Source organism: Triplophysa rosa, linkage group LG12, assembly GCF_024868665.1.
Source record: "Triplophysa rosa linkage group LG12, Trosa_1v2, whole genome shotgun sequence".
Taxonomy (NCBI): domain Eukaryota; kingdom Metazoa; phylum Chordata; class Actinopteri; order Cypriniformes; family Nemacheilidae; genus Triplophysa; species Triplophysa rosa.
The window spans coordinates 14,095,075-14,116,871 of NC_079901.1; the positions used below are offsets into that span (position 1 = coordinate 14,095,075).

The 21,797-nt window shown below is 39.3% G+C and overlaps 2 protein-coding genes across 3 annotated transcripts in view; one reads left to right on the forward strand and one right to left on the reverse strand.

Annotated features, from left to right (window-relative positions):
• tspan18b (tetraspanin 18b) overlaps positions 1-13,019 on the reverse strand; it is a 44,209-nt gene extending 31,190 nt beyond the window's left edge. Inside the window, exon 1 of the mRNA XM_057347721.1 lies at positions 12,589-13,019. The gene's annotated coding sequence lies outside the window, so the exon portion shown is untranslated. The remainder of the gene's footprint in view (positions 1-12,588) is intronic.
• Positions 13,020-17,592: 4,573 nt separating this feature from the next.
• On the forward strand, positions 17,593-20,741 carry LOC130562529 (uncharacterized). 2 transcript variants are annotated; one of them, XM_057347609.1, is made up of 3 exons: positions 17,593-17,782; positions 18,781-18,956; positions 19,073-20,741. In XM_057347609.1, exons 1-3 carry the CDS (start codon positions 17,599-17,601, stop codon positions 19,541-19,543), a joined length of 831 nt encoding a protein of 276 aa, XP_057203592.1. In that variant the 5' UTR covers positions 17,593-17,598; the 3' UTR covers positions 19,544-20,741. The 2 variants fall into 2 exon arrangements, with proteins under 2 accessions (XP_057203592.1, XP_057203593.1); XM_057347610.1 differs by having other exon boundaries at positions 18,781-18,950.
• Positions 20,742-21,797: the final 1,056 nt, after the last annotated feature.

A 21,797-nucleotide genomic window follows, 5' to 3' on the forward strand; every position in this document is an offset into this window, starting at 1 on the left:
GCTAAAATGCAACTATTATGTTAAGGTAGCTAAAATGTAAGATGACATCCTTTTTTTTAAGTATTTTTGTGGTTTCTGCATAAATCTCATAATTCAATACATTGTGTGTGTCAGACAGCATGATGTCGTGGAGAGTAGATGCAACCCGAATGCTGAAATTCAAAGCTTTACATAGATACCAAACTTAAGTGGGTAATTCCCAAAGTGTGGGCAGCAGCGTGAAGTTTGTAGGCGTGTTTCCGGCCTTTTTGTTAGCAATTTTGCTGCATCCACTCACAAAAAATACGTTTTTATGTTTTTACAGTACGAAATTGACAAAATATCTTCATGGAACATGATCTTTACTTAATATCCTAATGATTTTTGGCATAATAGCAGGCATAGTAGATACAGCTGCTAATGCAGCATGTATCCTATGTCTATGATCAGAACAACATTCAGAATTAAAGGGTAATCCTAAACATCAGCTTTTATATTAATTTAATTTGACAAGTTTATCTTGACAAGTAGATAATTAATAGTCTTGGTTCAGTGTTTGTGTGTATGTGTAAATGCATTCTAATATCCTCATCATGCGTGGGTGGTATTTTAAAGAGATGGCAAAACATCAGGAGCACTAAACAAGTAAAACAGTGAACATCTGACACCACTGGACACAGAAAAAAGACAAATATACCAAAGGCTTTCCACAAAGGAATGTGTATCTGTGGAGTGGAGCAATGGCTTCTGAGTTTGCAGTGTGCACCGCAAATATGTTACCAAAAACCAAAGAGAAAGAAAGGAGGAAAACAGAGATGGGGAAAGAAACTGGGGAATAAAACTGGGGAATAAACTTCTACTGGAATTATAAAGAAAAAAGAGAAAGAGCAGAAGCAAAGCTAATATGGAGTCAGGAGGAACGAAGTTTAAAGCAACAACGAGCCGTTTTTTGACCTTAAAATAATCTCTCTAAAATTATTTTAGTGCTAGGACAACACTTAACTGGACGAATTTAACTGCCGCTGCTACCTAAGCAGCCCTCTATCGGCTGAAATCACACTTTGACACGCAGGTACGCGGGTAGGTTCACAAGCCCCGCCCATCACCTGCTTTACGGCATACGTCATGTTTTACTCATAGCCTATCTAACAATAAGACGAAACGATCTAGTTCAACACAAGTCTCCAAACCATCACCATGGCAGAGCCAGCTAAAAAAAGCAAAGAGGAAGAGAGAGAGAGAGTGATCGGACACGAGCCCGAACACGAATCACGATTTGCATTGGTTACTAAACACATTCACGTCCATGCGTTGTGTTTTGGGTGACTGCAAATGTGCTATGTAGCTAAAGTTAGCAAGTTAGCTGCTATGGAGCTAGCACGCTATGCGCTAACGGCTAACAACCAGCTGCTACCTCAGAATCTAGTTTGAGCTATTAGTATAGCCCAGTAGTATACCCCGCGGGAGCCAAAAGAGTGCTTTAGTACATGCACAGTTTATGAAGTGACATGATATAACATTTTCTTCAGTCTTTTGGCCTGCACAAGTTTTTCAAGTGCACCACATGGCACCTATGGAGCAGCAGCTAATCACATGACAATAATTTTGAGCTACAGGAAAAAGTGGATTTTGGTCGAATTTGAGATTTTCATAAAAAATAAATACATTGCCCTCGTCTCGCGATCCCAATGCTCCAAGTCGTAATTAAACATCTAAAATTATCCATTGGAAGAAAAGCGCTTGCGTGTCTCGGTTTTAAAACAGGCAGGATTGAGAAAATAAAGTGGGGGATTGATGTTAAAAGAGTTAAAAGAGTAAAAGAGAGGCAGGACCTGATTGATGCGAGTTATAAGAAAAAAAAGAGTTATTAAGAGCTTTCATAAAAAAAGATTACAAAAACAGAAACAAGCAATACAAAAGTAATCCACGCAGCTCCTGATGACATATTAATGTATTATGAAGCGAATTGATCGGTCTCTAAAATAATTATTAAATATCATCTGTAAACTACAGCTCCTGCGACTGAAACTTCGGAGGAATATCAATCGCACCTAAGTGCCTTAGGGGCTTTGTCCACCGAGGCGTTTCTGCCGGCGTACGGCATGTTTTTTCAATTGTTTCCCATGGAAACACTGAGTTTTTCGAAAACGCGAGCAGCTGTTTATTTTAAGCCATACTCAGCGCTGGCGTTCGACCGGATGCCCAGAGCTGAAAAATGCTCAACTTGGGGCAGAACGCTGCGCCTGCTGCGGGCGTTTACAGCCGAGCTCCTGGCGTTTTCAGCCGCGTAAAAGCGCCTCAGTGGACACAGCCCCTTACTCACTTAGAAGGGCAGAGCTCTAAAAGTGGAAATTCGAAAGGGAGACAGGCAACTGTCTCTCTCATAACATAGCCGTTTCGATCACACAGGAGAACTGAATAATAAATATCAACACCATTTTCTCTTTATCCGAGACGACACTTGGCATTCATCCCTTTCAGCAATGCTTTTCACAGGCGCAAACATGACGTTTAGAATGCGTGATTCGGGTTGGCCCAAGGACCAAAAAGACGACGCTGTTAGCTGTTATCTTGATTCTGGTTGGCCAAACGAATCCAGGTGCAGGACCAAAGACGTCTCAGACGCTCGAGAGTAGACGTCTAAGACCCCTCCTCCATGGAAAAAAAAACTCTTCGGATTTACACAATTCACATAAATTACCTATTTTTGGTTAAAAACGGCAAATTTCACTGAAAAGCGACTAGTTTGCAGGTATAAATAAGGGAGTAATTACCCTTGTTACAAAACAGGAATCCATGTTCGAAAAAAGTTTCTGAAACCTGTACGAACCCTGGTGGAGTGAATCGAGCACAAAAATACGTCATGCGTTCAACTCGTTTTTTGACAAGTTGACCATGTTAAGCTTGAGAAGCCAGCACGTTTAACAGTGTAAAGAAGTCAGAATGCATGAAATAGCATGTTACCTCTGCTTGAACACTGCTGAACAGCGTTTTAGGACACAGTCTACTACACACATACACACACACACACAAACATAAATGTGTGGATTCAGTGAAACCTCTTTTTATGCTCTCTCCTGCATCAGATGCTATGACACCCAAGGTAGGAGTCAAAATGTCATTTTTTTATCCTTCCACATTGTTTTAGATGGAATTCTCTCAGTGTGGAGCTAAGGCTCAAGCCATTACTATGGCAACAGATGTAGATGTCTACACTGTCTGAACAAACACATCAGATTTCATCACTTACAAAATGACAGTGTGGGCAGTTGGTCTAAAATGATCAGATCTGAGAAACAACATGAGATGTGTGTGCAGTGGGAACAAAGACCGAGTGTGCCAAAAGAAGAAAGAGAAAACACATCATTACTGTGAACTAATGTGAGCCCATACAGAGAGATGTGTTTGGGCCATACAAATGAAGAATATTCAAATCAATGGTGCTTTTTTACTCAATGCCTCAAGATCACCAAGCACAATTATGTGTGTCTGTATTATGAAAATGTTGCGATGTTAATAAATTACAATAACGCATTTACAGTGACCGTGTTTTTCAAACACACACAATGGACTAAAAAGACCGAAAAGCTTTTGCATAATTATATGAACATCATTGGCTTTAGAAAAAATGTGCTTTGTAATCTGAACCTGAGAAATAATAATAATTGTTGGCTTTTTCTTATAAAAAAAGACACTCATATGACTCTTGCCATTGTGCTGATGCTTCAGTCATTTCTATAGCAACCAATGTAGAGAGACACCAGATATTGACTCCACAGTCTCAACAAATGGATCCATTTTCATTACGGGCGAAATGACAGTGCAGATTGGATTTGAAAAACAAATCAGTTTTGTGCAGTGCACCTCCAGACAAATTTCAAACCCACCACCAACTTCTACCCCTTAAGCCAGTAACTATAGAGACTCTTCAGATGTAAGTATAAAGCCCCCTTTACATCTAATGAGCAGCCAGCTACTGCAGCAAATATACAAAGATTGAGATGTTTGTAGACCTTGAACTTCTATTCAGTAACAGCAAATATTTTCAAATAATTTAACAATGCACGGCATCAAAATGGATACATGTGATCATGTGCTGTGTCAGAATTCTCCCCCTATCTCCTATATAGTACACTAAAGTCAGGTGTCCGCCATTTTGTAGTGTTGTCTGAATTCTGAGTGAACAATATCACTTTTTACCCACAATGCATTCTGATTTTGAGTGTACATCCAATGTTCACTCGTTCACTCATTATTTCTCATGATACAGCGCGAATCAACCATCTGATTAGAATCAGCTGGAGGAGAGTGACCGTTAACGCCACGAATGTACCTTTATACACTTGTGTTTGTTCTTGTTGACAGTTATTTTCTACTTTTTGAGAATAAACAGATTAAATGAATGTTATATATAGCAGTGTTTTATTTAAAAAATATTAAGTAATTTTATTAAACGTAATAAATGTCCTAGTAAATAAACGTGGCAAACACTTGTTTTGTTCTCTTTATTAAAAACAAATACAATAAAAGTGACAAATAATGTAAAAATGAACTTTACCATTTTACAAAACAATCCATAAAGGCACACAAGTGTAATATAAGCGTTATGACGAATGTACGCAACAGTTACTGTCAGACGCAGGATATATTACATCAGTGTCCGAAATTGTTCACTCATTTTCATTCACTTCTTCCCCATATAGTGGACTATTTAGCATTTGCTATATTGGGAATAGTGAATAGTAGTTCAGATGCAGCTATTATCTATACTGTCTCTAACAAACATAAAACCTGCATTTCAAAACATATAGCGTGAACAAATCAAGATGGACTTTAAACCTCTAAAATCTGGATTTCTCAGTATAAGAAGCATTGTAGATGACTGTGAGACTCCCAGTTATCTGAATGATCCAGCTTGTTATACGCATACTTTCACCTCATTACATTCAAGGCGCACTATTATAGGAAATTGCCTGAATAATAGATAAGCATGAGGAGTGTTTGGGCCGAACACAAACAAGCAATCTGTTTCCTATTGATAAAGAGGTCCTGTTATATACCCGGGCAACTGGACATTCATGTCTTGAATAACCTTTGGAGCCCTCGTCCTCTTAAGTTTCTCAAAGCCGTCTGCCATGTGCCCTTTAGCTTTTGTTTTGTTTGTGCAAACTGAAGGAAAGGATATATGTGTTAAAATTAGAGGTTTTAACCGAAAGGAAAAGTTAAAGTTCAACCAAAAATGAAAATGAATACATTTATACAGAAAGTTCATTTGAACAATGGACGCAAGAGTTTGCGAGGCGCACGTCTGTCAGCAGGAGCTGCAGCCGTTGCAGTCGTGAGGCGCGATGATTGACAGGTCAAGGCGGAAGAGAGCTTTTATTAATAAAAGTTTTATTTCTTCGTTTAATATAAGTAGCTTTGTCCTTGTTTTATTGTTGCATTTTCATTTAAAATAATAATAAACCACAAACTGTGTTGAAGTAAGGGGAAAATCTTTGAATTTATTTACGTTACAAAACAGGTAAAATGTTATGAGTCTTATTTGTTTTGTTAATAAACATTCTGTTTCATACAAGCAAGTTTTTCAGTGTACAATTTTTTTGTTGTTTAATTAAAAGTAAATAATGAATGAATAACTATTGGTATCAAAAGAAAATGTTGTTTTTCCTTTGGATACCATCCGCCTTTGTTAGTAAAAGTGTAACATAAGTGCGTTTGTAATGATATTAGGCTATTTTATGATTGTTGAGTTTTTCGTTAAGAATAATAATGAAGAAACATTTTAAGCATTTGTTTTAGTCAAAGAAAAATGATCTAAAGCTTCAGAACAAAATAAGCGCTATAGATGCAAAATGCAAATATATTTTCTTTTATAATGTGTGGTATCGGTAACGTATATTGTCACAAGTTTATTAAATCCTCACCGGCATTCCTAAAGTGTACAGTACCATCAGGGTTTTTAGGTTTGCGTTGATTGCATGTGGACAGCTTATTTTATTCAAAATGGTTTAGCACATCATTTAACTGTTATTTTAGCTTCTGCTCATGTATAATACAAATAATGATGTTATTTATGTGAGACCAGTGGCGTAACTTTGTTTTCAAAAATGGTGGGGACAAAGTCCACCTCCACCCGCTGGGGTCGGTCAAATCAATGGAAAACAATACTTTAATAACAAAAATATTTATATAATAACTCGGTGGGAATAATTTAAAATTACACTTCTTTATTGTTTTACACAATTTTTGTGCTTGGACAATGGATGCGCAAGCGGCGCATTCACAGCGTGTTTGTTCCACAAGCTTAGTTTTATTCAAATAAGTGCTCGGGACACAATTGACTTGGCAAAAAGTGGTGGCGACATGTCCCACTCGTCCCACCTGCAAATTATGCCTCAGTGTGAGACACAAGTGTCAACTTCAGGACCGCTAAAGGTTGTAACATGTTATGGACATTTGTGAGTTAAAATGCCCTTTTTCGAATTCAACAGATTCTCTGTAATACTGTCGATAGTGTCCATGCGCTGTGTCCTATGCACATTTAGAAAGAAAATAACACGCTTATAATAACAAATCTACCTATTCTCTCACGTAGACGCGCGCAATGATATGAGTCTGCTTATATGTAATTACTGGAGTGCATATCTGAGGCGGCGACACGTTGTATATTGGTCCATATGTTAATTATCAGATACATCATTTTATTATATTATCAATCACACAGATTCATTTTAACAATGCTACTAGGCATTTTTTAAACATAGAAACCTTTTTTTTCAGGTGAGGCGTTTTGCGTGGCTTTTGCGGGCCGTCATGCCTATATGCCACTGCAGAGGCATATTTCAGTGTTAATGTTTACGAGTAATCGATTAATTGATTGTTAATGTAAATTAAAATAGATTATGGGAATTTGTCTAAATTGATATCCCTAATATATATATATATACACTCACCTAAAGGATTATTAGGAACACCTGTTCAATTTCTCATTAATGCAATTATCTAATCAACCAATCACATGGCAGTTGCTTCAATGCATTTAGGGGTGTGGTCCTGGTCAAGACAATCTCCTGAACTCCAAACTGAATGTCAGAATGGGAAAGAAAGGTGATTTAAGCAATTTTGAGCGTGGCATGGTTGTTGGTGCCAGACGGGCCGGTCTGAGTATTTCACAATCTGCTCAGTTACTGGGATTTTCACGCACAACCATTTCTAGGGTTTACAAAGAATGGTGTGAAAAGGGAAAAACATCCAGTATGCGGCAGTCCTGTGGGCGAAAATGCCTTGTTGATGCTAGAGGTCAGAGGAGAATGGGCCGACTGATTCAAGCTGATAGAAGAGCAACTTTGACTGAAATAACCACTCGTTACAACCGAGGTATGCAGCAAAGCATTTGTGAAGCCACAACACGCACAACCTTGAGGCAGATGGGCTACAACAGCAGAAGACCCCACCGGGTACCACTCATCTCCACTACAAATAGGAAAAAGAGGCTACAATTTGCACGAGCTCACCAAAATTGGACAGTTGAAGACTGGAAAAATGTTGCCTGGTCTGATGAGTCTCGATTTCTGTTGAGACATTCAAATGGTAGAGTCAGAATTTGGCGTAAACAGAATGAGAACATGGATCCATCATGCCTTGTTACCACTGTGCAGGCTGGTGGTGGTGGTGTAATGGTGTGGGGGATGTTTTCTTGGCACACTTTAGGCCCCTTAGTGCCAATTGGGCATCGTTTAAATGCCACGGCCTACCTGAGCATTGTTTCTGACCATGTCCATCCCTTTATGACCACCATGTACCCATCCTCTAATGGCTACTTCCAGCAGGATAATGCACCATGTCACAAAGCTCGAATCATTTCAAATTGGTTTCTTGAACATGACAATGAGTTCACTGTACTAGAATGGCCCCCACAGTCACCAGATCTCAACCCGATAGAACATCTTTGGGATGTGGTGGAACGGGAGCTTCGTGCCCTGGATGTGCATCCCACAAATCTCCATCAACTGCAAGATGCTATCCTATCAATATGGGCCAACATTTCTAAAGAATGCTTTCAGCACCTTGTTGAATCAATGCCACGTAGAATTAAGGCAGTTCTGAAGGCGAAAGGGGGTCAAACACCGTATTAGTATGGTGTTCCTAATAATCCTTTAGGTGAGTGTATATATATATATATATTAGGGCTGTAGCTATCGATTCTTTTACTAATCGAGTATTCTACTGATTTTTCCATCGATTAATCGGGTATTCAGATAATAAGTACTTTTTCTTTATTAAAAAGCAATACTAAATATACAAGAGAAAATAAGACAGGTCTCTTAAAATGAGTAAAACAACTAATTTGTTTCCTTTTTAGAATAATTAAATTCATTGCTGAAATTGCATACATTAATATCTGTGAAAACTAAACTCATTTAGTACATTCCATTGCCATATTAAATTCAAAATGCAATATAATACAAATATATAAATAAGAAATATGAATAAAAATAGAAAAAATAATTTCAAAGGTAAACAACTAACTTCAGCTTATGCATGATGCATTTAGTTTATATAAATTAGTTTTAGTTTCTTTTTTTACTATTAAATAGTAATATATAGCCTATGACTTTTATTTTGGCAGGTTTGTCGGAAGACGCTTATTTTTTAGTATGTCTGTTTCTTCACTCAAACAATAACATGTTCGTGAAATAAACTCTCAGAGCAACTCTGGAGATGAAGTTCATGTGTTCATGTCCTCATTCAGTGCAGACACAAACAAATTTATGAGCATCATGCATAGGGATGGGTATCGTTAAGATTTTATCGATATCGATACTGCTTATCGATACCGGTACTTATCAGTACTGTTATCGATACTACGCTCTATAATTTGATGCAAAAACACATGATGTGACAAGATGTTAAACATTTTAAGTTTCTTTATTATAGCTGAGCTTTAGAACGGCAGTATGTACCGGTCCAAAAAAGTACTGTTTCTCGGTACCCATCCCTAATCACACGTGTAGCACGTTAAACTGTGCAGTTCATTCACGCAGAACAGCCAGATGACATGTGTAAATAACAGGATTCGGCGTCCACAAGTCCGCATCTAATTTGACGGACTCAATGCAGCCGGAAAACAAGTTTCACTAGCAAAATAGACTAAAACTAAGTAAAATAGCAGTTCACCATTTCAATAAGCGACCACTTATTTATCAGCATGAGACATACGTGTGAGCGTGTGAACAGACTAAAATGCGTGTGTCTCACAGTGAATGCTTGAGACTTGAGAGCCCTGTAACATGAATAGAGTTTAGCGGGCTGTGCGTCAGTAATAACGATCCGTGGGGAAACGCAGCGCTCCATGTGTACTGTAGTTAAATGGATTAAACAAAGCTTCGAGGCAACAAAAATTGCCTCGATGATTTTTTGTATTCGAATTACTCGAGTAACTTGAGGAATTGTTTCAGCCCTAATATATATATATATATATATATATATATATTTACTGTTTTTATTGGGCTATTATGCCTTTTCTAAATGTGGAGCGCTCCCATCCTCATTCATTTAATTGCACGGAAAAACAACCAGTAAATTCTTCAAAATGTTTCTCTTTGTGTTCCCAAAGCAAAAATGAATGTAGGTGTGGAATAACATGAGAGTGAATAAATGAGAAGCAAATTTTCATTTTTAAGTGAACTGTCCATTTAACATGCCTTTTCATTTTTGAAGAACCCATGAACAAAACATACACATTCTTCAAGGTAATTAATCTACGCGACTTCTTAGCAAATTTCATATATCTCGGAGGCAACAAGGCCCCTAACTCATTACTGGGTGAAGCGCATGTCACACACATTAGATGAGAGTCCTCCAGCAAACGGGGAAAAAGCAATTTTCTTTTCAAGGCAATAGATGCACCTATCTCACTGCACATCCTCTGCACACTACACACTGCCAGCTCATGTAGCTCTGATGCCTGAAACTTGGAAGAAAGTGATGACTTGACCTCCGTTTCTCCCAGGGCTTTCGCTCTACTGTCAATAAGAGCATCTCACTGGGGGCTCACGGCTGAGAGCTCATGGTGGAATGAATCACCTGCACAAATTAGATATGTGGGAAGTGCGGTGAAGATCAAACCAGCCCTGACCACAAGCTCATTTACCAGCGTGTCAACTGATATTAATATTACAGCCTGGAGACTGGCCTCTTGCTCTCAACAAGGACTTCCCACCACAAAGCGGCATAGATTAATTTCCAGTAGCTTGATGCTTTGGTGACAGAACAATTCTGTTTCACTCAAGCAGAACCAAACAGACTTCCGCTACCAACTACGCATTAGTCTCAGAGAATAAGTGCAAAGTGGACCACTTTCAAAGTATGTTCCGTATAAAGGATTATTTTTAGGTCTGAATAATAAAGTTGGTTACAAAAATTACCATTACACCAACAAATGATTAAAGCCATCAGTCATAACAGATTTCAAAGCAACAGTGATACAGCAGTTTATCAATACAAAAAGATGATGGTATATTAAGACAAATAAACAATGCTTTGTTGACATTTTTTCCTAAATATGCTGGGAATCCCAAATTAATCTCTGTCACTTTTCCTTAGGACACATGTTGTACTACAGACCAAAAACTTGTTTCTAGACCTCCGATACCCACATGCCCACAATAAAATGGCTTTTGTAAATTCTTGCAATAGCTCTGAGGAATATAAAGGTTAAAGCTCTAGTTTTGTCTTTTTTTGTAGTGTGAGTGAAGTGGTTCTGACATCAGCATTTAGCTAAAGTATAAAGCCACTAGAGACTAGCATTAATGGATCCCTCAGAGCCAATATCTTCACGCACAAGTGCCTGACTAATTGAAAACTGGTCCGAGTCTGCTTTGTGGAACAAGTGCAGCAAACCTTTATGTCAGACTACAAAAATAGAGTCCAGGATAGGGTCCGTTTCATCAAAACCGCATACAGCATAATAAGTTTAATAACGTTTGACATTTGCAAATAAAGACTTAAGACCTGTGTTTTAACATTTGAATATTGTTTGAAATAATGTTTTGTGATTTAATGAACTATGAAGTGCTCTGTTTTAAGAGTGACTATACAGAGGGGCTTCAAAAACATGACACCTAGACATGAATTCAATACACTGCAAATCCGTTGCAGTATGTCACCATTTAAAGGGATAGTTGCCCCAAAAAGGAGAATTCTGTCATGAATTACTCACCCTCAAGTTGTTTCAAACCTGTATAAATGTATTCGTTTGGTTGAACACAAAGAAAGATTTTGGAAGAATGTTAGCAACTGACATTTCTGTTTTGGGTGAACTATCCCTTTATAGACGGTGTGTCTGGACAAACAGTCTTCACTTCACAAGTGCATTTAAAGACTAGAGGCATTCAATTATTCTGTATTGTCCAGGATACATTAGCCACCCAGTTACTGTTTCTGTTGTTTTTGGAATACATCCAAAGATAATATTCATACATGATTTTAGTCCTCAGGAAAATCCCTATACTTGATGTAATGGTGCATTGTTTTAGAGTCTGGAAAATTTCACTCTAGTTAAATGATCATATCTGGGATGGATAGACAGACAGACACTGTAAATAATCAGGAAGGTGTTGTAGACGGATCAACGAACAGATAGAAAGACAGACAGACAGACAGACAGGTAGACAGACAGGCATCCCATGCGATGCGTGATTGATTTAGACTGGCACTGAACTCAAACCCCACGGCAGGGGCGATTTCCATCTGCTGACCCCACGTGTCTGGGGAGATATAACTACAGTTATGACGGGACCTCCTGGACAACACACGCTGATTGTTGTCAGAACCCGTGGGAAAAGCGCCAGCTTGAATCCTCCTGATCCCTTCCAGACTTTCCCCGAGCGTTACTTAACTAATTACATTGAAAAGACAGCCGCCGTCACCAGTTCATATATAACCTCCGTGATAGAGAAAGAGAATAACGCAGAAGGGATCTGTGGGAAATCTTCGTTTTGTGCTGCTGTGTGTGAGGAGCACAGGGTAAAAAACTAAGCAAACGTGTTAGTACCAAGACTGATTTTTTTCACTTCGTTATAAATCGTTTCTGTTTTAGATCTTTTCACTATCTCCGTCGAAACAGTTGCACCTTCATAAAAAACACTAAGCGCGTAACGTTAACTGAAGTTCACTTCAACGCGTTCTTGGCGGATTGATTCCCATTTGTATTACTGTAGTTTTACTACACATTTCACGGAGAACTAGTTACTCTAGGTGGGATAATCGTGCATTTGTGGTTACTGTGGGTTGACTACAAATACCATGGTAAAACTCACTAATAAAACCTATGGATTGTTTTTATCGCCGGACTGAGAAGAAAGTCTTTGATTAACCAGAGGCATAAATCAGTGCTGTCAAAATAATAAACACATCTAAGTGTTAATCTGTTTCATTTGAAACCTGAAACCTAACCATATACGGAACCGTTACAGTAAGAAACTAACCACATTGTTTGTCTAGTTGACTTAAACTAAACAAATTGACAAAGACAGCGCACTGCCACTCCGTCACAACTTCGCATTCATGTAAACACTAACAGGTTAGCAAACCGACAAATCTCACCTCGAAATCCAAAACAACGGGCGTCTTCTTCGTCGTCCCGAGCTTCACGAAACGATGTGGTTGTAAAACTGCCGTGAATGAACGCGGGTTGCAAAACAGGACCTGTAGATCTGCTCCGAATCCACAGAAAAACACCGAGCTCCAAGCATCAGCTAATAAACTCCAGCGACCCCCAAACTACTGCCCTAACCTCGTCGTCCCTGCTCTCAACCCGCTCCTTGCAGACAAACCAGAGAGGCTTTCTACACTTCAGTTTGGAGGGAGGGACACAACTTCGCCCTCAAATGTACTTCTCGTAATCGATGGATTCACTATTGGAAATAATAAATCGGTGTTGGTACATTGAGAAATTCGTTTCTAACTCCTCCCAGAACACGAATTTAGCGCTTTGCTTTTCAACTCGTGGGCGGAGATTTAATGGTCAAATTGTTTTCATGTCCCCTGCCCCCCTCGACACAACCACAGATGGTGGGTCAGATAAGAAAAGTATCACGATCCTTTTGTCTACGTGCCCCCAAAGGTCGTGACACTGACATTCCCTGTAGCACACATGATATCCTACCGCAATTCTTATCCAGACCGCAACCTATTATTGAATTAACTAACTCAACCTTCTGCTGCACACACGCTTTACTGAGCTAATACTTCACGTTTTGCCCTGAGAGACAGACTATGTCAATCATTTCAACAGTGACATACTGCTTCACAATTGCTCAGAGTTGCCGTTTTTGTTGTTTAAATACATTGATCGTGTGGCATGTGACGGGACATTTCTTAGACACCCACGTGTATAAGTAGACGCCTGGCTGTGTGAGTGCATGTGTTGTCTGCACGTTATTTTGAATGGCAGCTCTCTATTCCTGGTGTCATGATTTGAGCTGAAGTAGGGTGGGGGTCTTGAATGGGTGTTGGGGGCAGTCGGTGGGGGTACATCAGGGTCGTTTGTGCTTTCTTTAGTAAATGACATGAGACACATGAGCAAACAACAATCAGAAGCCTTTCGCATTATGGCCTTTTGAACCTAACCACTTCAAGCTATACACGATTGTGTTTTTGAAAATGACTACTCAAAGATGAAAGATGCCACCTGTCACCACCCCTATAGCACTGCACACTAGCACAAAGCAATGCATGGCATGCACACATGTACAAAGACTGACAGGAAACTAGCCCCCCTCCCCATCCCACCCCTATACTCCTCTATAGCCTCTACTCAATCCAGGCACCCTCATTCTGTCAGGGGCCATCAGAGAGCACATGGATATGCATCATGCTGTGCTGTCCCAACCTGCCTGCAGTGGATGAATGAAAAACATCTTCGGAGCAACATAATGACAACGTCTAGATACACTGAATTAAAGTTCAAACCAAAAATAAAAAAACTGTTATCCCTTCGTATCTCAAACCTGTAGTATGACCCTGCTGTGAAACACAAAATGAGATTTATTTCGAAAAAAATTTGTGGTTTTGTGTCCGAACAATGTGGGCCAACGGTTGGGGTCAATGTTTGGGTACCAACTGTCTTCAAAACATCTTTTGTGTTCTGCAGAAGAAAGTCAAACAGCATTGTAAAATGATAGATTTTGTCATAGATCCAGATAATATTATATATCTTGGGAGCTATTGCACGAAGATAAACATTATGACACAACCTAAAGTGCACCCTTTGCAGTACACCCACCAATGCAATTAAACTTGTGCATCCTACGCGCTCTTTAACAGGAGAGCTGTCTTTGTCTATCTGATTGAGATGGATGTGCACACTGTTGATGATTGCTGCTTGTAGAGCACTACAGACTACTCTTCTCTTGAAACTGAGTACTTATGTTTACCTGTTACTTAGCAACCCACACGTTCAGAACAGACAGGATCAAACCAATTTAGTGCTCCTGCGTAACAAAATAAAGTTACTGTTTAGTGTTATTTGTATACATAATATTGCATTGTACATTGTTACATTGTATACATAAGCGTATACATTTGGTCATGGGAAAACTGACGTTTTCACTCTTTATTATAGTATATTATTAAACATGTATTAAACATTTTGTATGCATGTTGCTTAGTTGTGCTCGGAGTGTAAACTGAAGCTTAAAGGGACAATCATTATTTACTTACCCTTAAGTTGTTCTATACCTGTATACATTTCTTTGTTCTGATGAACACAGAGAAAGATATCTGGAAGAATGCTTGTCACCAAACAGTTCTTGGCCATCACTGACAATCATGAAAGGCAAAATTACAATGGTAGGCTAGTCAAAAGTGCCCCAGACCTTTTTCTTTCCTACATTCTTCCAAATATCTTCTTTCGTGTTCAAGTTTTTTTCATTTTGTTCCATACAACTCATGTTGTGATAACCTAATTAAACCTGACAGGCATGAAAAGCAAACATTACGCAAAATGCCATCCGGACATCACATGTGTCTACTACTGTCTGTTTTTATGGCAACTACACTATACTATATATTATATATATACACTCACCTAAAGGATTATTAGGAACACCTGTTCAATTTCTCATTAATGCAATTATCTAATCAACCAATCACATGGCAGTTGCTTCAATGCATTTAGGGGTGTGGTCCTGGTCAAGACAATCTCCTGAACTCCAAACTGAATGTCAGAATGGGAAAGAAAGGTGATTTAAGCAATTTTGAGCGTGGCATGGTTGTTGGTGCCAGACGGGCCGGTCTGAGTATTTCACAATCTGCTCAGTTACTGGGATTTTCACGCACAACCATTTCTAGGGTTTACAAAGAATGGTGTGAAAAGGGAAAAACATCCAGTATGCGGCAGTCCTGTGGGCGAAAATGCCTTGTTGATGCTAGAGGTCAGAGGAGAATGGGCCGACTGATTCAAGCTGATAGAAGAGCAACTTTGACTGAAATAACCACTCGTTACAACCGAGGTATGCAGCAAAGCATTTGTGAAGCCACAACACGCACAACCTTGAGGCAGATGGGCTACAACAGCAGAAGACCCCACCGGGTACCACTCATCTCCACTACAAATAGGAAAAAGAGGCTACAATTTGCACGAGCTCACCAAAATTGGACAGTTGAAGACTGGAAAAATGTTGCCTGGTCTGATGAGTCTCGATTTCTGTTGAGACATTCAAATGGTAGAGTCAGAATTTGGCGTAAACAGAATGAGAACATGGATCCATCATGCCTTGTTACCACTGTGCAGGCTGGTGGTGGTGGTGTAATGGTGTGGGGGATGTTTTCTTGGCACACTTTAGGCCCCTTAGTGCCAATTGGGCATCGTTTAAATGCCACGGCCTACCTGAGCATTGTTTCTGACCATGTCCATCCCTTTATGACCACCATGTACCCATCCTCTAATGGCTACTTCCAGCAGGATAATGCACCATGTCACAAAGCTCGAATCATTTCAAATTGGTTTCTTGAACATGACAATGAGTTCACTGTACTAGAATGGCCCCCACAGTCACCAGATCTCAACCCGATAGAACATCTTTGGGATGTGGTGGAACGGGAGCTTCGTGCCCTGGATGTGCATCCCACAAATCTCCATCAACTGCAAGATGCTATCCTATCAATATGGGCCAACATTTCTAAAGAATGCTTTCAGCACCTTGTTGAATCAATGCCACGTAGAATTAAGGCAGTTCTGAAGGCGAAAGGGGGTCAAACACCGTATTAGTATGGTGTTCCTAATAATCCTTTAGGTGAGTGTATATAAAAGCTTCTAACAGTCAACAACTCTGACGTCCTTGGCTGTCACTATCTGGCAGCCCAGTATTTAGGTGAGTAATGGCAGTTTGAGACAAACTGGGACTGAATGAGCCAGGTCTCATATCAGTTGGATGTAGACTGGAGCCTGCGGACACATCATAATTGACTGTACTGGGATCTGAGAGGCCCATAGGGAATAGACCGCAGGATTACCATCCACATGACAACAGACTTTAACATACCTTATGATAACTACTGTCTACAGCCTGGTAATAGTCTGTAACACAATATATTTTCAACATAGAGATTACAGCATCCTCTGATAATCAAGAAGAATAAAGTCTTTGAACAATTTTTTTGAAGTCAGTAGAGGAAGCAGATGAATTGCTTCAGATGAATAATACTTCATGGCTATGTGGAAGATTGCTTGTTCTCAGAATGTATATCAGAAGCTCAGAATGCAGGAAAAGTACATTTCTCATGAAGAGCAAATTGTAATTCAAAGCACTGAAAATCCTCTTAAGAGACTTTTAAAAGCGCCATCGCAATTTGTGCTGTTATATTGACTTCAACATACTTCATTGTCACCTCTATGTGAACCAACATCTCAGGTGTATTGAGAGCTTGGCTTTAGTTCACTAACCTCATATAGTGCAGACACTCCCAGAGGAGATATTTTTTTCACAAAGCTTGATGATTCATAACTCAGATTTAATAGAGGTTGCGGTTGTGTATCAGATGTCCCTCCTAAAAAATATTAAAAACATAGATGAGTCAACTGTTGACAAAAAGCAAACAATAAGATTAATGTGAAAAGCAAATTCATTAGTTTGGAAGAACTGATTGATCAGTTTCACACATTACAAAAGAGAGAATCAGATGTTTTTTTTATTTTATCTTATTTTATTTATTTTAGTAAATTTGGTAATATGCCTAGTAAGACTTTTTTAACCTTTTTCTTGAAGACTTAAAAAGTATAGCCAAGCCTATTTGTGCATTTTTCTGACGTTTCTAATGAGAAAGCTGTAAAAAAAAAGCTCTAAATTTAAAAAATGTACATGGTTTGCTTGCTCCCTGGCACATAAGCTTAATATGTATTACTGTATTTCTTTGTTGTGCAATAAATATCCTAAAAAATCAAAGCAGCATAAAGTCAACACCTTACAGCTGTCTGATGTGGTTTCACATCGCTCTCGCGATTCTTTGATGTCCTACGCCGTGACGTTGATGTCATGCGTCTTGACGTTGCGGTATGCGTCGTGGCGTTGCCCAATAGGAACACGGAAGCTTTTCCGTACACAGCATTCAAACATGGCGAAACGAAAGAGAGACAATGGCGCTGATACAAACAGGTGGGACAGAGTAGTTGAGGAAAAGTTCGTGGAGTTATGGCAACAATACTCCTGCCTTTATGATATTTCATCGAGGGACTACCACGACAAAGAAATAAAAGACGAATCATGGCGAACGATAGCGGAGGCAGTTCAGCAACCCGGTGAGTACTGGCAGGGTCGTAGTTTGTGGGAGAATGGGGGAATTATGCCTTTACGTGCTATCGGAAATGTGATAATTCCCATTTCTGAAGTCAGGATTACGACCTTGTTGTATTCATGTGCGTTGTTGTTGGAAATAATGGAGGACGCCATCTTCATACTTGCGTGTACTTTGGGAAAATGTTATGGTTATAGTTTTCAACCGTACATCCTACTGTATAGTTTTACAAGTCAGCTTGCTGACTATTCTGGAATATTGGTGAAATACATGCTATTTTCGCAGTGAATAAAACATACAGTATGCTTGAAATGGTTATTCATATATGTAAATATGTACTAATTTAACGACAAGACAATGGCAGAAAAACTAATAAATCATCTGTCACAGCAGAAATCCTTCTCCCATCAGCCATGTTGATTGTGTAGGCCCGCCCATCTCGGGAATCAAAATTATTTCCCAACTTCCCAGTGGGAAACGCGACATCAGAGGTCGTTCATGTACAGCAGTGGTCATCATCCCTGTTCCTGGAGATCGACCGTGCTGCAGACTGCAGCTCCAACCCTGCTTCAGCACACCTGTCTGTAATTATCCAGCAAACCTGAACACCTTGATTAGATAGTTCAGGTGTGTTTGATTGGGGTTGGAGCTGAAATCTTCAGGACGGTCGATCTCCAGGAGCAGGGTTGGTGACCACTGATGTACAGGTTTCCCCCCTGAAACTCATATTTCCGATAATTTCGAGAGCACGTGAAGGCTGCATAAGTAAATTAACAGCAAACATCCCGGTGAGTAGCGATAGACAGATGTTTTATAATGTCTAAAATATCGGAAAACATACCAATTCATGCTTTAACCACTCAGTGTTCTTGAGTACTGGAATCAGTATTAAAATTGCGACTAATTTGTCCTTATTATTCGCCATCGAGAATATCTGGACCGACACTGCGATGTATAACAATTTTAATGTGCTAAATTTGACGTCTTATTTCTTACCTGCAGTCGTCAAGGTCCAAACAAAAGCTTCTTCCCTCCGAACACAATATGGGAAAGTGCTCCGTATAAAACAGAATGGTTGCAGTGACAAAGAACTAACTTCCAGACAGAAGTGGCTTTTAAAAAAACTGAAGTTTTTACAACCCTTTGTTATCCACCGGGTGTCTCAGATTACAGTGAGTGTAAGTTAGTTTCATTTTAAAAATAAAATGTGAGCATTCCATAAGCATTTTCAGTTTTAATTGTGCCATTTTATTGTTATTCTATATTCTATACTATGCCTTTCATGTTATTCTAGTTGGATGAGTTTGAAAATGACATCACAGATGATGATGAAGAAGACCAGGAGATAGAGGAAGATGTGTCCGAGTCATCCACTTCCCACCACACATCTAGACCATCAACTCCAATACCCACACCTGAAGCCTCCTCATCCAACTATCGTCAGGTCACAGTCAATTATCCTGAAAGACCAAATAACAGGAAGGCCAAAAAGAAGCCAAGAGAAAAATCCGTGGATCAAATCGAAATGGAGAAAGTAAAGATTTTGAAAACTATGTCTGAAACACTGCTAGATGCCAGTCAGGATGTTGATCAAACATTTGCCAAACAGGTAGTTTCAGAGATGAAGCTAATCAAAGACCCGTTGACCAAGATGAGACTGCGTCGCAACATCCTTATGATGTTATACGACGCACATGAAAATGAGGTGAGCTCTGCATCGAATCCAGACCCCACAATAAACTGTGTAAAATGTGAACCTGAATAAGAAAAGCAAAGCTGAGCATTTTCATTTCACAATTTTACCACACTTCCCCCGTGGATGTGACAGACCAAGCGTGGCAGAAAGCCTCTCTGTACCTCCAGTGTTCAGTCTAAAAGGGCTGCCTGGATGGCGACAGGAGAAAAGTAGGGCACTGCAACCACGGCAAGTCCACTGATTCACTGCAACTATCAATTATTTCTGTCAGAGTGATTTCTTTTTCTTGCTTCGCGTTGTGCTTGCATTGCATTTCTATTTTTAATCCATTCGTCATAGATATTAAGTTAAGTTAAATTAACTTTCCAGACTTTTATGAGTGGTTATTGTGTCATGTTGCCAGATGTAATGACAATGTGTGTATCTACTTTGATACACACTGTAGTCTGCATTTACAGCTGAGCTAACCATGATAGAAACTATTATTTTCTTACACTGAGTTTTGGATAACTCATGTTTTTAGTTAAGAAGATTGTTTTACATATATTACTGTATACTACAGCTAGTACAACATAAAGTTTGTAAGTAAATATTTTACTAAGTCTAGTGTGGATCATCTTCACTGACCTGTGCAAAGCCCAGAGCTGAATGCCATTGAACATCCTACTGGGACCATGGAGCCATTGAATAGTGGCAAGTCTTTCCATCTTTTTTCCAACATCCAGTGGAAGACTTCCCAGAAGCTGTTCATGGGATGTCCAGCTCCCTATTAATCCCAATGGTTCTGAAATGTTTAACAGCTCATGGGGTGTGGTGTATGGGGTTGAAGATGCAACACATATTGAAGATATACTAAAAACATATATTACCATTTCATGCCTGCATACCAGTAATTCCTTGGCAACCACATTGCCAAAGGCTGCATCTGGAAAAGGTCCGCACAGTTGGGTACAGCTGTCAGGAGGGAGCGGTATCTTACTCTTCATTACTGTTACCTCTGCCAACCAATTCAGCTTTGCATTCCAGAGCTCATCTGGGATACACTTCTTGTCTGCCCCTTCAGTCAATCGAGTGCAAAGAAAATACAGTCTGTCATATATATCACTGATTCATCCCTGGGCAGCGTTTGAGAACAGCCATTGGGAAATCTGATATATGGAAATGCATGTAAAGACATACTGTATGTTTATGTATGGATTGCACTGTCACACATAAATGTAAGATATTTATTAAAATTACTACATTAAATATATTTCTGTACACAGCCGATTTCTGTCACAGATATTTTTAATTTAAAAAATATTCTGGATATTTTTCTGGATGTGAATGCAGCTTAGGAAACACAGACCAAGGACACAAAAGAAATCAGCAGTAAATTTTAGCAAAAGAATGATATGAATTAAAGTGGTAGTTCACCCAAAAATGAAAATTCTGCTATTAATTACTCATGCTCAAGTTGTTCCAAACCTGTATACATTTCTTTGTTTGGTTGAACACAAAGGTAAATATTTTGAAGAATTTAGGAAAACAAACAGTTCTGGGGCACCTTTGACAACCATTTTAATGGTAGTGAATGGTGCCCCAGAAATCTCAGTTGCTAACATTCTTCCAAATATCTTTCTTTGCGTTAAGCAGAACAAAGAAATTTATACAGATTTGGAACAACTAGAGGGTGAGTAATTAATGACAGAATTTTCATTTTTGGGTGAACTATTCCTTTAACATATCCAAAAGTATAAGCACGCTAATTTTTACATTTGGCAGAGGCTTTAATCCAAAGCGATTTATAGCATAAACTACACATTTATTTCTAAGTGTGTGAAATCCCTGGGATCGAACCCATGATCTCGGTGTTGCTAGCGCCATGCTCTAACCACTGAGCTACAGGAAAGCTGTCCTTTAAAAAACATCATTCCTGACTAAACCGAGCCAGACAAGCATTTGGACACGTCTTTTCTCCTGTTCAGACACAGCTCCAGCATTGTTGGACTGGATTTCGGTTCAGCCCCTCTTTGGCAGTCTGTAACTGATACGAATCATTGTAATAAAAACAGCCTCTGAGGGGAATGCCCAAGAAACATTGGTCACACACCACGCCAAAATAAAATTGCAAGATTTCTGTAATATGATTCATTATGGCAGCTCCTGTGAGTGTATGTGCGAGCGAGAGACAGAGAGAGACATTACCGGTTTCTTTAGCTTATCTGCATGAACAGGTCAGGTATACTGTCAATTTCACAGAGAACGATCAATGGCTTGCAACTTTGTGCCAACAAATAATGTTCAAGACGAGTGACACCTCAGACCCTCGAAGACTGTTGCT

What these genes read in the sequence shown, in the direction of transcription:
- LOC130562529 (XM_057347609.1), top strand. Translation starts at nt 17,599, where the DNA reads ATGGCGAAACGAAAGAGAGACAATGGCGCTGATACAAACAGGTGGGAC. An exon ending in GGAGGCAGTTCAGCAACCCG is followed by an intron (nt 17,783 to 18,780) that starts GTGAGTACTGGC and finishes TCTTACCTGCAG; the next exon opens with TCGTCAAGGTCCAAACAAAA. An exon ending in TGTCTCAGATTACAGTGAGT is followed by an intron (nt 18,957 to 19,072) that starts GTAAGTTAGTTT and finishes ATGTTATTCTAG; the next exon opens with TTGGATGAGTTTGAAAATGA.